General features: G+C 47.8%; 1 protein-coding gene across 1 annotated transcript; it reads right to left on the bottom strand.

The window, feature by feature from the left end:
* Positions 1-1,145: 1,145 nt before the first annotated feature.
* On the bottom strand, positions 1,146-12,655 carry LOC311329432 (exportin-7; the record flags this gene model as incomplete). Its single annotated transcript, XM_084463280.1, has 10 exons — positions 12,535-12,655; positions 9,431-9,577; positions 8,522-8,615; positions 7,216-7,382; positions 7,010-7,075; positions 6,639-6,743; positions 4,769-4,934; positions 4,544-4,617; positions 2,332-2,451; positions 1,146-1,292 (listed from the first exon to the last, which is right to left on the bottom strand). Coding segments are annotated over exons 1-10 (1,104 nt in total), but the record flags the coding sequence as incomplete, so codon positions are not given.
* Positions 12,656-13,787: the final 1,132 nt, after the last annotated feature.

Raw genomic sequence — 13,787 nt, 5'->3', positions numbered from 1 at the left:
TTGAGTTGAGAGTTGGGTATAACGTGCTACAAAAGTAACGCATTACACTAACATATAGCATATTTCTTCTTAAAAAATAAATAAATAATCGAACGCATTCCAGATAAGATTTCAGTTCAGCACTGTTATTACAGTTATTATTTAAGCAATTGACCACGAGAGGCAGTGGGTTACAGGGGATTTGACCACAGCTACGGGGCGTTGTTAGACCTGACGTGATAGCGGAGGGCCCAAAACCCTCGTAGCTGTGGTAAAATCCCTTGTAACCCACTGCCTCTCGTGGTCAATTGCTTTTCTACAACGGTTACTATATACATATATATATTCACAAAAAAAACTCAGTAGTAACATTCAATCATTTATTTACTGATCATTCTTATCATTTTAGTATTTACAAAATCTTCCGCGATAGGCTATAGTTCTGAATTAAATGGTTGCCAGGCAACATAGGCTATCTCGCCTATTTGGGTTGGCCTTGTTCACATAAGCCATAAGGCATAATTCGGGTGGTTCACGTTTATTTGAATATTTCCAGCCATGGTGCAGTTATTAAAACAGCTCTCCAGAGCACTCGTTTTTGCTGGTAGGGGAAGTGTTGGAGTCGGACTGATGAGTGCGTTTTTGTAATAGGATACGAAAAAGGCGAGGTTGCTGCGAGTGGTTGCTACGCAAAGCATAGCCTACCGCTTGATTTTATCAACGGCCTCGTCAATGAGATTGACGGCGCATTAATACTAATTGTTATGCGGTCGCAGCCGTGGGTTACAGAGTATTTTACCACTGCTTCTAGCCAATCAGAATCAAGTATCCAAACTCTCCGTTGTAGAAATTAAGTTAAGTAATGCGTTACTACGGTACTGAAACACAGACCGCCGCACTGGAGCTTGGAGCGCGGGGAGGAGGAAGTTTATTGCTGGTGTGTTGATTGATGACATCGACACCAGGAGAGCGTGGGAGAGGAGGATGATGATTGGTTGAGAGGGTCTGAGGGGGCGGGGCGTGGAGGTTACCTGTAGACTGGTGACGGTGAAGTTGGCTATGAGACGGATGATGATTGGTTGAGAGGTTCTGAGGGGGCGGGGCGTGGAGGTTACCTGTAGACTGATTGGTTGAGAGGTTCTGAGGGGGCGGGGCGTTGAGGTTACCTGTAGACTGGTGACGGTAAAGTTGGCTATGAGACGGATGACTTCGGGGTAGTTCTCCACTTTCACCAGCTCTCCCAGCTGATAGTTGCTCTTCAGCCGCGCCAGTAGACGACAGAACTCGTGATAATTATTAGGATCCGACAGGCTCTGTAACGCACACACACACACACACAACCAACATATGAGCTGACCTCCCATTCTTAGACAGATACAGTATTTGACTGTGTATTAGGTGGTGTGTGTAGACCACCAGATCCTCCTCTCCACCCTCGAGGAGAAAGGCGTCGCTGGCTCTGCACGCTCCCTGTTTGCGTCCTACCTGACGGGCCGCTCCTACCAGGTGACATGGAGAGGGTCGATGTCGGAACCACGTAGTCTGACTATGGGGGTTCCACAAGGGTCTGTCCTGGGTCCTCTCCTGTTTTCTCTACATTACATCTCTGGGTTCTGTCATTCGCTTATGTGGCTTCTCCTATCACTGCTATGCCGATGACACCCAACTGGTCCTGTCATTTCCCCCTTCTGACCCACAAGAGGAGACACGCATAGCTGGGTGCTTGGCTGACATCTCGGAGTGGATGACGACACATTACCTCAAGCTCAACCTGGACAAGACTGAGCTGCTGTTACTCCTGGGGAAGGGCTGCCCACACCGGGACCTGGCCATCACCATTGAAGACACAGTGGCCAACTGTCGTTCTCCGCACATATCACATCCGTCACACGCTCTTGCAGATTCCTGCTCTAAAACATTAGGAGGATTCGCCCTTTCCTCACTGACGAAATGCAGGTGCTCATCCAGGCCCTGGTCATCTCCCGCCTGGACTACTGCAACTCCCTCCTTGCTGGGGCCCCGGCGTCGGCCATTAAACCCCTGGAACTTGTCCAGAAAGCTGCTGCTCGCCTGGTGTTCAACGACTCCAAGTTCTCCCACACAACTTCCCTTCTCTGTTCCCTACACTGACTCCCTGTAGCGGCTCGCATCCAGTTTAAAACTCTGGTACTAGCCTACAGGGCAATGAAAGGAACAGCTCCTTCCTACCTCCAGGCCATGGTCAAGTACTGTAGTTACTGGCAAGTAGTTATCGTTAAATGCAATTATTTTAAGTCGCTTTGGATAAAAGCGTCAGCTAAATGACTAATGCAATGTAAAATGTAATGTGTGTGTGTGTGTGTGTGTGTGTACCTGTGGGTTCTCTAGTATCCTTTTGACTCCGTCCACCAAGTGAGAGAGGAACTTGGCTCGCTCTGCGTTGTTGAAGAGAGACCGCCGGACCGACGCTATCTGGACTAGACAGGACAACACCTACACACACACACACACACACACACACACACACACACACACACACACACACACACACACACACACACACACACACACACACACACACACACACACACACACACACACACACACACACACACACACACACACACACACAACACACACACATTTAGAATTCAACACCTACACACACACACAATACATTTAGCGTTCAACAGCTACACACACACAATGCATTTAGCACACATACTGTAATACATTTAGCATTCAACAGCTGCACACAACCACTTCGTATCCATACTTGAGAGTAGTAGGGATGTGAAAGTGTTGACTAAACGGTTGACTTGACAGGTTCTCTGTCGTAAAAGTGGTAATCAAGAATATAGATTTTTGTAATGGCCTATTTAAAACATTCTATAGCAAATGACACACACACAAACACGCACATCCCCCCCCCCCCCCTTTCCCTCTCATTGTAATTGCCTTGTACTGCATTTTGTATGTCGCTCTTTCTTCCTTTTTATCTGTTATTTGTATTGTGAATCGCTTTGTTAGGAAGCATGATGGCGGCGCTACGCCAGACAGCAGCCAGCCACTCTCCTATTCCTGCCGTTTCTTGTTAACCTGTTCGTTTGCAGTCCTTTGTTTTTGTTTGTCTCCCTTTGTACCTGGGCTGCGCCCCGGGCTGATGTAACAGTTGGTTGGGGGGCGCAATATAAATAAAAATAACATAACATAACAATACTGTGCCAAAGACAACCCAATGATAATTAAAGAGAGGTCTGATCTGGGTACTGCAGTCTGCAGTACTGAAGGTCCGAAAGATCACAATGGTCCCTCTCATTCGTAGATGGAAGAAGTTTGGACCCACCAGGACTCTTCCTAGAACTGGCCGTCCGGCCAAACTGAGTAATCGGGGGAGAAGGGCCTTGGTCAGGGAGGTGACCAAGAACCCGATGGTCACTCTGACAGAGCTCCAGCGTTCCTCTGTGGAGATGAGAGAACCTTCCAGAAGGACAACCATCTCTGCAGCACTCCACCAATCAGGCCTTTATGGTAGAGTGGCCAGACGGAAGCCTTTCCTCAGTAAAAGGCACATGACAGCCCGCTTGGGAGTTTGACAAAAGTCACCTAAAGCACTCTCAGACCATGAGAAACAAGATTCTCTGGTCTGCTGAAACCAAGATTAAACTCTTTGAGAAGTGCCACGCCTGGAGGAAACCAGGTATCACCTGGCCGATACAGTACCATCCCTACAGTGAAGCATGGTGGTGGCAGCATCATGCTGTTGGGATGTTTTTCAGCGGCAGGAACTAGAAGCCTAGTCAGGATCGAGGGAAAGATGAACGAAGCTAAGTACAGAGAGATCCTTGATGAAAACATCCTCCAGAGCGCTCAGGACCTCAGACTGGGGCGAAGGTTCACCTCCCAACACGACAACGACCCCAAGCACACAGCCAAGACAACGAAGGAGTGGCTTCGGGGACAAGTCTGTGAATGTCCTTGAGTGGCCCAGACAGAGCCCAGACTTGAACCCAATTGAAGGGGTGAGAGTACTTTCCAGATGCACTGTATACTAAAATTTAGAGAGAGAGAGGGTCACACACTCCAATTCAATCATTTTATTTGCCGTATCGGCAGCAAGCCGACTCCATCGGGGTTTTCCCCTGGATCGCTGTCAGATTGCATACTGCTGGAGTTGTTTCGTTTGAGTGCATTTTTGGGGTAGACAGAAATTAATCAAGAGGAGAAAACGCACACCTTGTTTGGCGAGGTGCTGATCCCAGTGCTGAGTCTTCTCAATTTGAGATTATCATGCCCTTGGGTAAGCACCAGTTTTGCCAGCCAGCTAGCTGCCTAGCTAGCTCCAACGTAATATCTTTGATTTAGCCATCAGACGATAACAAGCTCGCTATGATACAGCTAACATTAGCTAACCTCTTGACATGACTGCCACATTTTATTTGATCATTTCATCAATGTTGATTAAGCTACATAAAAAAACGACTTGTATAAACGCCTCCAACGCGTCGACTAGCGAAAAACTGTGTCGTCCACGTTTCTACTTAAGAGTTAGAACTGTAACAGTAATAAAAGCTTCTTTACTTACCAAAGGGGAGAGGGATGGAGGGATGGAATGATATAGATCAAAGAAGAGCTGAAGAGTGGAGGAATCAAGGAACGCTGCAGAGAGAGACGGAGAGAGAGAGAGAGAGAGAGAGACAGAGAGAGAGACAGAGAGAGACAGAGAGAGAGAAGTAGTTACTCAAGGGCATAATCATATTAGCTACCACTTCCCAGCAGCCTTCAGGTTTGACCTTTGACCCTTAGCTACCTGATCTCCAAGAGGTTGGTATCTGCACAGTGCAGAGGTCGTCCGACGACTCGTCCGTCGACGTTCCGATGAAGTCGTAGTTGAGGCAGTTGTGACTGAGCTTCAGGAGCTGCATCAGCAGACCGTGCTGGGACTCATCGTTCAGGTTCAGGTTCTTACCCGACGCCTGCAGAGAGAGAGAGAGAGAGGGGGGGAGGGAGGGAGGGAGAGGGGGAGAGAGAGAGAGGGAGGGAGGGAGAGGGGGAGGGAGGGAGAGAGAGGGGGGGAGGGGGAGGGAGGGTGAGAGAGGGAGGGAGGGGGAGGGAGGGAGGGAGAGAGAGAGAGAGAGAGGGAGGGAGAGAGAGAGAGAGGGAGGGAGAGAGGGCGGGAGGGAGGGTGAGGGGGAGGGAGAGAGAGCGAGAGAGAGGGAGGGAGGGTGAGAGAGAGGGAGGGAGGGTGAGGGAGAGAGAGAGAGAGAGAGAGGGATGGTGAGGGGGAGGGAGGGAGAGAGAGAGAGAGAGAGAGAGGGGGGGGGGAGGGTGAGGGGGAAGGAGAGAGAGAGAGAGAGAGAGAGGGAAAGAGGGAGGGTGAGGGAGAGAGAGCGAGAGAGAGGGAGAGGGTGAGAGAGAGGGAGGGAGGGAGGGTGAGAGAGAGGGAGGGAGGGTGAGGGAGAGGGAGGGAGAGAGAGAGAGAGAGAGAGAGAGAGGGATGGTGAGGGGGAGGGAGGGAGAGAGAGAGAGAGAGGGGGGGGAGGGTGAGGGGGAAGGAGAGAGAGAGAGAGAGAGAAGGAGAGTGAGGGGGAGGGAGGGAGAGAGAGGGAGAGAGAGAGGGAGGGTGAGGGGGAGAGAGAGAGAGAGAGGGTGAGGAGGAGAGAGAGAGAGATGAAAAGCGAGTCAATGAAATTGAAGGAGTAATATTTTAGCATCTGCCAAACTCCACAAAATTTGGTAGGCAGGCTTGAAGAAATATTGAATTATACATGATTTCTCTGCAACCCCCTCTGACACCGACACACTAGGGATGTCACCATACTGAAAATGTTGGTAGTCCAATAGCATACCAATACCTGTGAAATTACATGATTCTCGATACCCAATATAATACCTCGGTAAAATAAAATACAAATATCCCATGTATTTCAACATTTTCTAGCCTACTTTATTAAAAACATCCTGAAGGAAAATCATGATTTCAATTATTCAGGTAGCCTAGCGCAGAAAACAGAAAGATTATTTTGCATATGCAAAATAAACAGACCTGATGGGCTAAAATGTTTCTTCAAGGCTTGAGCCAAGAGCTATCTATATGCATATGTTTTGCGTTCGCTGGCTTCTTCCATCTATCTGACTGAGCTGGCAATACAACCTGGCTGGCTGGTTAGCTAGCTAGCAAATAGCAGGTTAGCCTGCGGCTTGTGTGACAAATCTAAACTACCATGAACTGTACAAAGGGATGCATTAAAAATGTTTATAATCTGGCAAAGAATACTGGCATCTAAGAAACCAACGGGCTTTAGAACAAGCTAGCTAGCTAACTTTAGCTAGCAACCGACCTCAACAAGACATGGTGATTATGGTTTGCGCTAGCTAAGCTAGCAAGTAGCACTAGCAAACAGCCCAAAAACCATTTCGAGTTTTTGATTGATTTTGACAGGCTATTATCAGCCTTCTAGATTATTGTGGTAAAAAAAAACATAAAATCGAATAGTAAGTGGTTAGTTTTCAAGAGATTGTGGTACCTACGGTACTATAGAAAAAAACGTCTACATTTTGGCATCGACTTGATACCAAAGTATCGGTTTTCGTTACATCCCACACACACACACACACACACACACACACACACACACACACACACACACACACACACACACACAAACACACACACACACCTGCTTGAGTAGGTTGCAGGAAAGAGTGAAGATGTCGAAGAGAGAGGAATCTCTAAACGATGAAGCGATCTTCCTGTGCTTGGTCAGAGGGTGTGTGGTATCAGCCTGCAGAGAGAGACAACACAATTAGATACACAACGTAGTAGAGAGAGGGAACCAGGATGATGGACATGGGGGAGGAGGAGGAGAGGAGGAGGAGAGGAGGAGGAGGAGAAGAGGAGGAGGTGAGGAGGAGGAGAAGAGGAGGAGGAGAAGAGGAGGAGGAGAAGAGGAGGAGGTGAGGAGGAGGAGAAGAGGAGGAGGAGGAGGAGAAGGAGAAGAGGACGACGAGGAGAAGAGGAGAGGAGGAAGAGGAGGAGGAGGCGTCTTACTTGGTTTATTTCATTGGTCAGCTGGGAGAGGATGGTCACTCCTATTATGCAGTGTTCCACACTGTCCTGCAGAGACAGGGAGAACACATATACACACAGACATTAGCAGCACGAAACACACACGCAATCTACACACAAAACAAACACGAATACACACACACACACGCGCTCACCCACACACATGTAGCCTACACACTCACAGGTACCTGTAGGAAACGTGTGACGTCGGCGATGACGTTTCTGAAGACGTAGTCGTCTTTCTGACAGTCGAACCAGCCCAGCTTGGTGATTCGGGCGTAGAGCTGGATCAGAGCCTGAGTCACGAAGGCTGCCAACTTCGGCCTTGTTGCCAAGTAGTTCAGCACATAGTTCCCTACACAGAAAGGCCACACACACACACACGCACGTACACACACACACACACACACACACACAGGCGCACACACACAGGCGCACACACAGCCAGACACACAGGCACACACACAGGCGCACACACACAGGCGCACACACACACAGGCGCACACACACACAGGCAGACACACACATAGACTGACTTCAATAAACATGGAGTGTAAAAGCCATAACTAGGACTGTGATCACCATAGTAACCATCACACGTCATGACCACAATCCTTTGCTGACCTGTCAGTTCAAAAAAAAAAAAAAACGCCCATTAACTGACACTCATTTCCTCCGGCAAGCTGCGACTTCTATAACCTGCTGAACGGTTTGATAAATACATCTCTGGATGCTCTCGGACACTGATTGAGATGTTCCTGTGGGTTTCAGGTCTTTTGACATTACATTCAGTTCAGTATGTAATAGCTCAGTTGGTAGAGCGGGTCGTTCAATGATCGAAGGGTCAGTGGTTCGAATCCCGGCTCCGACTGTCCACATGTCAGTGTCCTTGAGCAAGACACCTAACCCCAAAATTGCTCCCAATGAGCAGGTTAGCACCTTGCATGGCAGCTGCCGCCATTGGTGTGTGAATGTGTGTGTGAATGGGTGAATGAGAGGCCATTGTAAAGCGCTTTGTGTGCCGCTAAGGTGGAAAAGCGCTATATAAGTGCAGTTTATTTACCTCACCTGAGTGACCCAGCCAAAGATCTTCATGAGGAATGCATATTACTAATAAAAAAGGATCAGACTACAGACCTATTTTGTTTAAAAGATGTAAAATGTGCGTGAGTGACCGCAGCCGTCATCCTCCGTAATCAACATGGTCATCGTGTTTACATCACCGAATGATCCCCGAGCGCGGCGCCGCTGCTGCTCACCGCTCCCCCAGGGGGATGGGTCAAATGCGGAGAACACATTTCACACACTCAGGTGTGTGACAATCATCGGGACTTTAACCTTTATATAGTTACCATGCCAGACCTAGCCTGCACCTCAAGGATCGGTTGGTTTGTTTGTTTATTTAGGATCCACCATTAGCTGCAGCATAGCTACGGCTATTCTTCCTGTAACTGTGTGTGTGTGTGTGTGTGTGTTTGTGTGTGAGAGACTTACGAATGTCAATGCGTTGCTCTAGAGGCAGGGGGTTGCTGGTGCGAGACACCAGTTTGGACAGGCAGGTGGCAGCGAGCAGCTGGGAGTACGAGGACTGGGGAGGAAATGACATCACGGTTAGAAAGATGCGCCGACCGAACTCAAGCGATCGAAAACGAAGGAAGGGACATTACTGTCACTGTGTAGCACGTGCAAGCAGATTGATGCCAACTGAGGGGCGGCTGTAGCTCAGTTGGTAGAGCGGGTCGTTCAGTGATCGAAGGGTCAGTGGTTCGAATCCCAGCTCCGACTGTCCACATGTCGAAGTGTCCTTGAGCGAGACACCTAACCCCAAATTGCTCCCAATGAGCAGGTTAGCACCTTGCATGGCAGCTACCGCCATTGGTGTGTGAATGTGTGTGTGAATGGGTGAATGAGAGGCCATTGTAAAGCGCTTTGAGTGCCGCTAAGGTGGAAAAGCGCTATATAAGTGCCGTCCATTTACCATTTACCATAACTGTGAAAACGTTCAGGTCACATAAGATAAGATATACTTCAATAATCCCAGTGAGGCAGAATTCAAAGGCAATGTCGGCCGTCAGTGAAGTGAATGCGATTTCCATGTCCTCGTTTACGACTTGTCGTCGTTTTAACACGCCGACCTCAACGCCTTACCGCTTGGCACCAACCTGCGTGAACGCGCTCCCGTGACGTTAAGTCCCCCATTTTAGTTTCCTTGACGAAACTCTAAGGTATAGATCGGGTATAACACAAGTTTGTTTGTATGGTTCACATCACACTGAGCTGTACTAACAAACAATGCTCCCAATGAAACGGCTGAGGTGTGTGAACGGCCGAGGTGTGTGATCGTCCGTGTGTAGGCGTGCGTCGGTGTTGAGAACGTGCGTCGAGCGTGTTGAGCGGACTCACGCTGCCTCTCTCCAGTAGTAGCTGACACTTGCTGAGGCAGTCGGGGCTGTTGGTGAACTCCACCAGGGCTTTCTCCGCTTGTAGTCGCACCGCTGTGTCTGTGGTCTCGTACAGCTGCTTACACAGGATCTCTAGCTGGGCTAGGCTCTGTGGGCGCACACACACACACACACACAATACAAATGGAATAAATGCTGATTCGTGACATGCTAAAATGGTTTGGGGTGGCTGTAGCTCAGTTGGTAGAGCGGGTCGTTCAATGATCGAAGGGTCAGCGGTTCGAATCCCAGCTCCGACTGTCCACATGTCGAAGTGTCCTTGAGCAAGACACCTTACCCCAAATTGCTCCCAATGAGCAGGTTAGCACCTTGCATGGCAGCTGCCGCCATTGCTGTGTGAATGTGTGTGTGTATGGGTGAATGAGAGGCCATTGTAAAGCGCTTTGAGTGCCGGTAAGGTGGAAAAGCGCTATATAAGTGCAGTCCATTTACCATTTGTCATATCAGTCAGGTCTCATTGACGGCTGTACTGTCCATGGCTGGGATCGTACAGTCGGTTCACTTACTGTAGTCTAGACAAATGTACTTAACGTGAGTCGCTTTGCGTCTGCTGACTAAATGTAAAATGTCTATGTGCTGCCCAGTCATTGGCCGACATCACAGCCAAGGGGTTCACATAGGATCGGATGAGACTGAAACGCTGGACCTGCTGCAGTTATAAGAACAGAAATGAACGTGACCTGACGCTTCAATCCCCACCATGGCTTATTACCAATGGCTCAGTGGCATTCGTCACTTTTCTAAGCCTATCCCATACCCTGAAACAAGTTAAAAGTCACATTTCAGCGCTAACAGCGAGTAGACAGGCCTCCTCCTCTCTCTCTCTCTATCCCTCTCTCTCTCTCTCTATCCCTCCCTCTCTCTCCCTCTCCAGCTCCTGAGGTTGCCATGGTTCCACCCATGTGCTGCAGCTGGAAAGTGCTGAGTCATGTAAGGCCGGAGCTAACTGCCTATACAGCCTGCTGGAGTATAGGGAGGGGTGCTCTAGCAGCGCACTAGTGTGTGTGTGTGTGTGTGTGTGTTGCGGTTGTGGGGAGATCCAAGGGTGTGTGAGGCAGCGGTCTGATGGAGGACAGAAGCTAGAAGCTTATCCTATTCTATCCGAGTCTGCGGAGGAGGTGACATTTCCAGATAAGAACTGGTTCACATTCACAGCCCTGCTACTACTGCCACACACACACACACACACACACACACACACACACACACACACACACACACACACACACACACACACACACACACACTTATTATTAATTGCTCCGACTCATATAACGTTAATATTTAGTGTTAAGAGCCAAGCCTTGGAACTAAATTAAATATTGTCAGCCTAGTTTCTAGAGGTATACTAATTAATAATCATTTATCAATATTTTTTTGTAATTATAATAAATTGTACTTATAAAGCACACTTTTCATTGTCAGACAATGTCCACGATGGCCATGCAAACTCTCCCTGGGTGGGTCAGGGGTCAAAGGGTGCTGGGTGAGATGACTAGGCACGAGACCGTGGCGTAATGTGCGTGCCCATCAGTAAACTCATCCCTGCAGGCGCGTGCACCTGTAGTAATTATTTATAAGCCCTCATCCGGGGTATCTCAGTCAGATCATCTGGGTTCTCTCAGTCAGATCATCCGGGTTCTCTCAGTCAGATCATCCGGGTTCTCTCAGTTGAGAGCCGAGGCTAGCGTTAGCAACGGCACAAACACACACTGAGCTAGCCAGCTAACGGCTCCGTGGGTATCAGCCCGTAAAGAGCAAACTATGTAACTTTATAGGGTAGAATAATAACCAAGAAACAAAGCAATATAATAGCCGTTAGTGGGTTCATTGAGGCTCACACCACAAAAAGAGACATAACGTTACCAAGCCATTGATATGCCCATGGTTACAAACAAAACAATGTCCTATTCAAGAGTTCCAACATAACGGTATAAAGACTCAATCGTTAATGAGAAAACATAACCTATTTAAGAGCAGAACCATGTTCTAGCAGTGTAACAAGCTAACGTGGCTAACTTCCACTTCCAGTCCCAACAAGTAGACCGAGCCTAAAGCAGGTGTAGTCCAGACAGCCGACCAGCCCAGGCGACCATAAACTCACCAGACAGCCAGCAAGCCATCTTAGTTGACACATATTGTTTCCATTAAGACATAATATGACCGTTTGCATTCATATAAGAGAAGCCGATCTGAAGCCAGCCCGCCTGAGTCTCCAGCGTGGAGGAGAAAAAACCCCTAACCCAGTTGACCAGCCAACAATAAACCCACCAGACAACCAGCAAGCCATCTTTCTTGACACATTGTGTTTCCATTAAGACATATGAATGTTAAACGGTCATGTTATAAGTGAATCCGATCTGAAGCCATCACGCCTGAGTCTCCAGCGTGGAGGAGAAAAAACCCCATTTCGAAACAGGGTCGCGCGGGAGAATCCTCCTCGTCTGCTGCTGCTGTGCTAACATGCTAATGCTAGCTAATGCTAGCTGTAGAGTAATGAGATCGGATCATCCTCTATATGTGTCTGTGGTTGAGAGGATTACACAATAAAGTACGGATCTGGCACGTTTCCAAGTTGTATTTGGCAAAGCTAGGGTCACATTAGCGCGTTGTGGTGCTAGCATGGGAAGCTAGCTAGTTAGCATCGGATTGCCCATCCTGGCAACCAAAAGGGCCACTGGCTCTGATGGTTGGAAGTGTTGTTTACTTCGTATTACAAAACACACAAACAATAGCTAGGGGCATCTGAGAACGATGCATTCAGCTCGGGGAGGGGATATTCTGATGCATCAACACTCGTGTTGTGTTTTCGCAACTAAGCTAATGCACTGAGCCCGTCTAGCTGCACGATGACAGGCCACAAGTCATCAACACTGAGACCCGCATCCGATTAGCACAGCCAACGTGGGACGCGCGCACGCGATGTGCACGCGTGCGGGGTGCACTCTCTCTGTTTAATCAATAACGCATCTAAATCCGTGTAATAGTTAATTCCCAACCCATTCCCTAGTCCTCTTCATGACAAAAACATAAACCTCTAGTTACCTGCACATGATCCGCCATTTTGCTCCATTCATGCTCCTCTCACTCCCCCTAACAAAGTGCATGCGCGTAGGTTTTCTAATTCTGTAACGCAGTTACGCCTGCGCCGGTTCTTCACTGCGTTGTGATCCCGTAGAACCTCGCAGAACACAGTTGCGTAGAATAAAAGACCGCTTCCAGACACAGAACCCGGCCTTTGTTTACATGATTCTTAAAGGGGAATGGCTCTAATTCTGTTCGTTCTGGAATATTTTGAGGGTTCTAAGAGTGAGTGTTCTGTAACCAACCCACTATAAACTGTAGGCGTATTACAGATATACATTCATTTTGGGATGTAATATGAATACCGTAGAAGTGGATCTGATTCAGATTTCTTTCATTTTAACCAACTATACAATGATGATATTTTAAATGAGCAGATTGAACTGTGGTGAGATTGAGTGTCTTCATCCACCAGGGGAACCTGGTATTATATTGACACCTATTGGAGTGGCAGTGGGCAGGGCACCCCACAGCCAAATCTAAACACAAATGTACTGTAAGCCTCACTGTTTATCGACAAAAGGGACTAAGCAGGGTTTTCCCCCCCACCAGTTTTCTTCTTTCCATTATCTAAACTATTGCACAGTGCTCGTGTCTGTCTATATTTTTTTTCTCTTTTGGCTCCTGAGCCCAAGTCCAAATGAATGGATGTGAATGGGTGGTCATGCTCAGGCGGCTCTGTGGCTCCCCCCTCGGGTCGGAGCTGGCAGGGGGTGGTTCGGTACAATCTGCCCCCCCCACTCCTTCCTTGTATTCAGTCGGTTGGAATCTGCAACCTCACCACTAGATGCCGGCAAAATTTACACACTGCACCTTCAAAAGGCAAAAACATGAATTATGTCAATGTTTTAAAGGCGATGACTTGATTCTGCTGTTGCTTCATCAAACGTTGCAATATAATTGGTATTTTCACACCTATTCCACCTGTTCCAGTGCCAATTTATTTAGCATTTTACATGTTTTTTGGGATTCAGAACTTGTCATAACTTTCATAAGTTTAAGGATGTAGCTAAGCTATACATCAATGCCAATCATTCTTTTCACTGTAACTTTCAGTTAAAAACATTTGCTTTTGACAGCGTTGACAAGGCCGAATTGATAAATGATTATAAAGTAGAACAAACTATTCTATTCATGGCAATAATATAGTTCAATATTTTCAATGTTTAACATTAATCTAGATTTGACTCTTGATTTGTCCATTTATGGAAGTT

This window comes from Borostomias antarcticus (assembly GCF_949987555.1).
Source record: "Borostomias antarcticus genome assembly, contig: scaffold_831, whole genome shotgun sequence".
In the NCBI taxonomy this organism is placed as follows: Eukaryota; Metazoa; Chordata; class Actinopteri; order Stomiiformes; family Stomiidae; genus Borostomias; species Borostomias antarcticus.
Note: the sequence above shows the minus strand (reverse complement) of the source record. Positions and strands in the feature narration are given on the sequence as shown.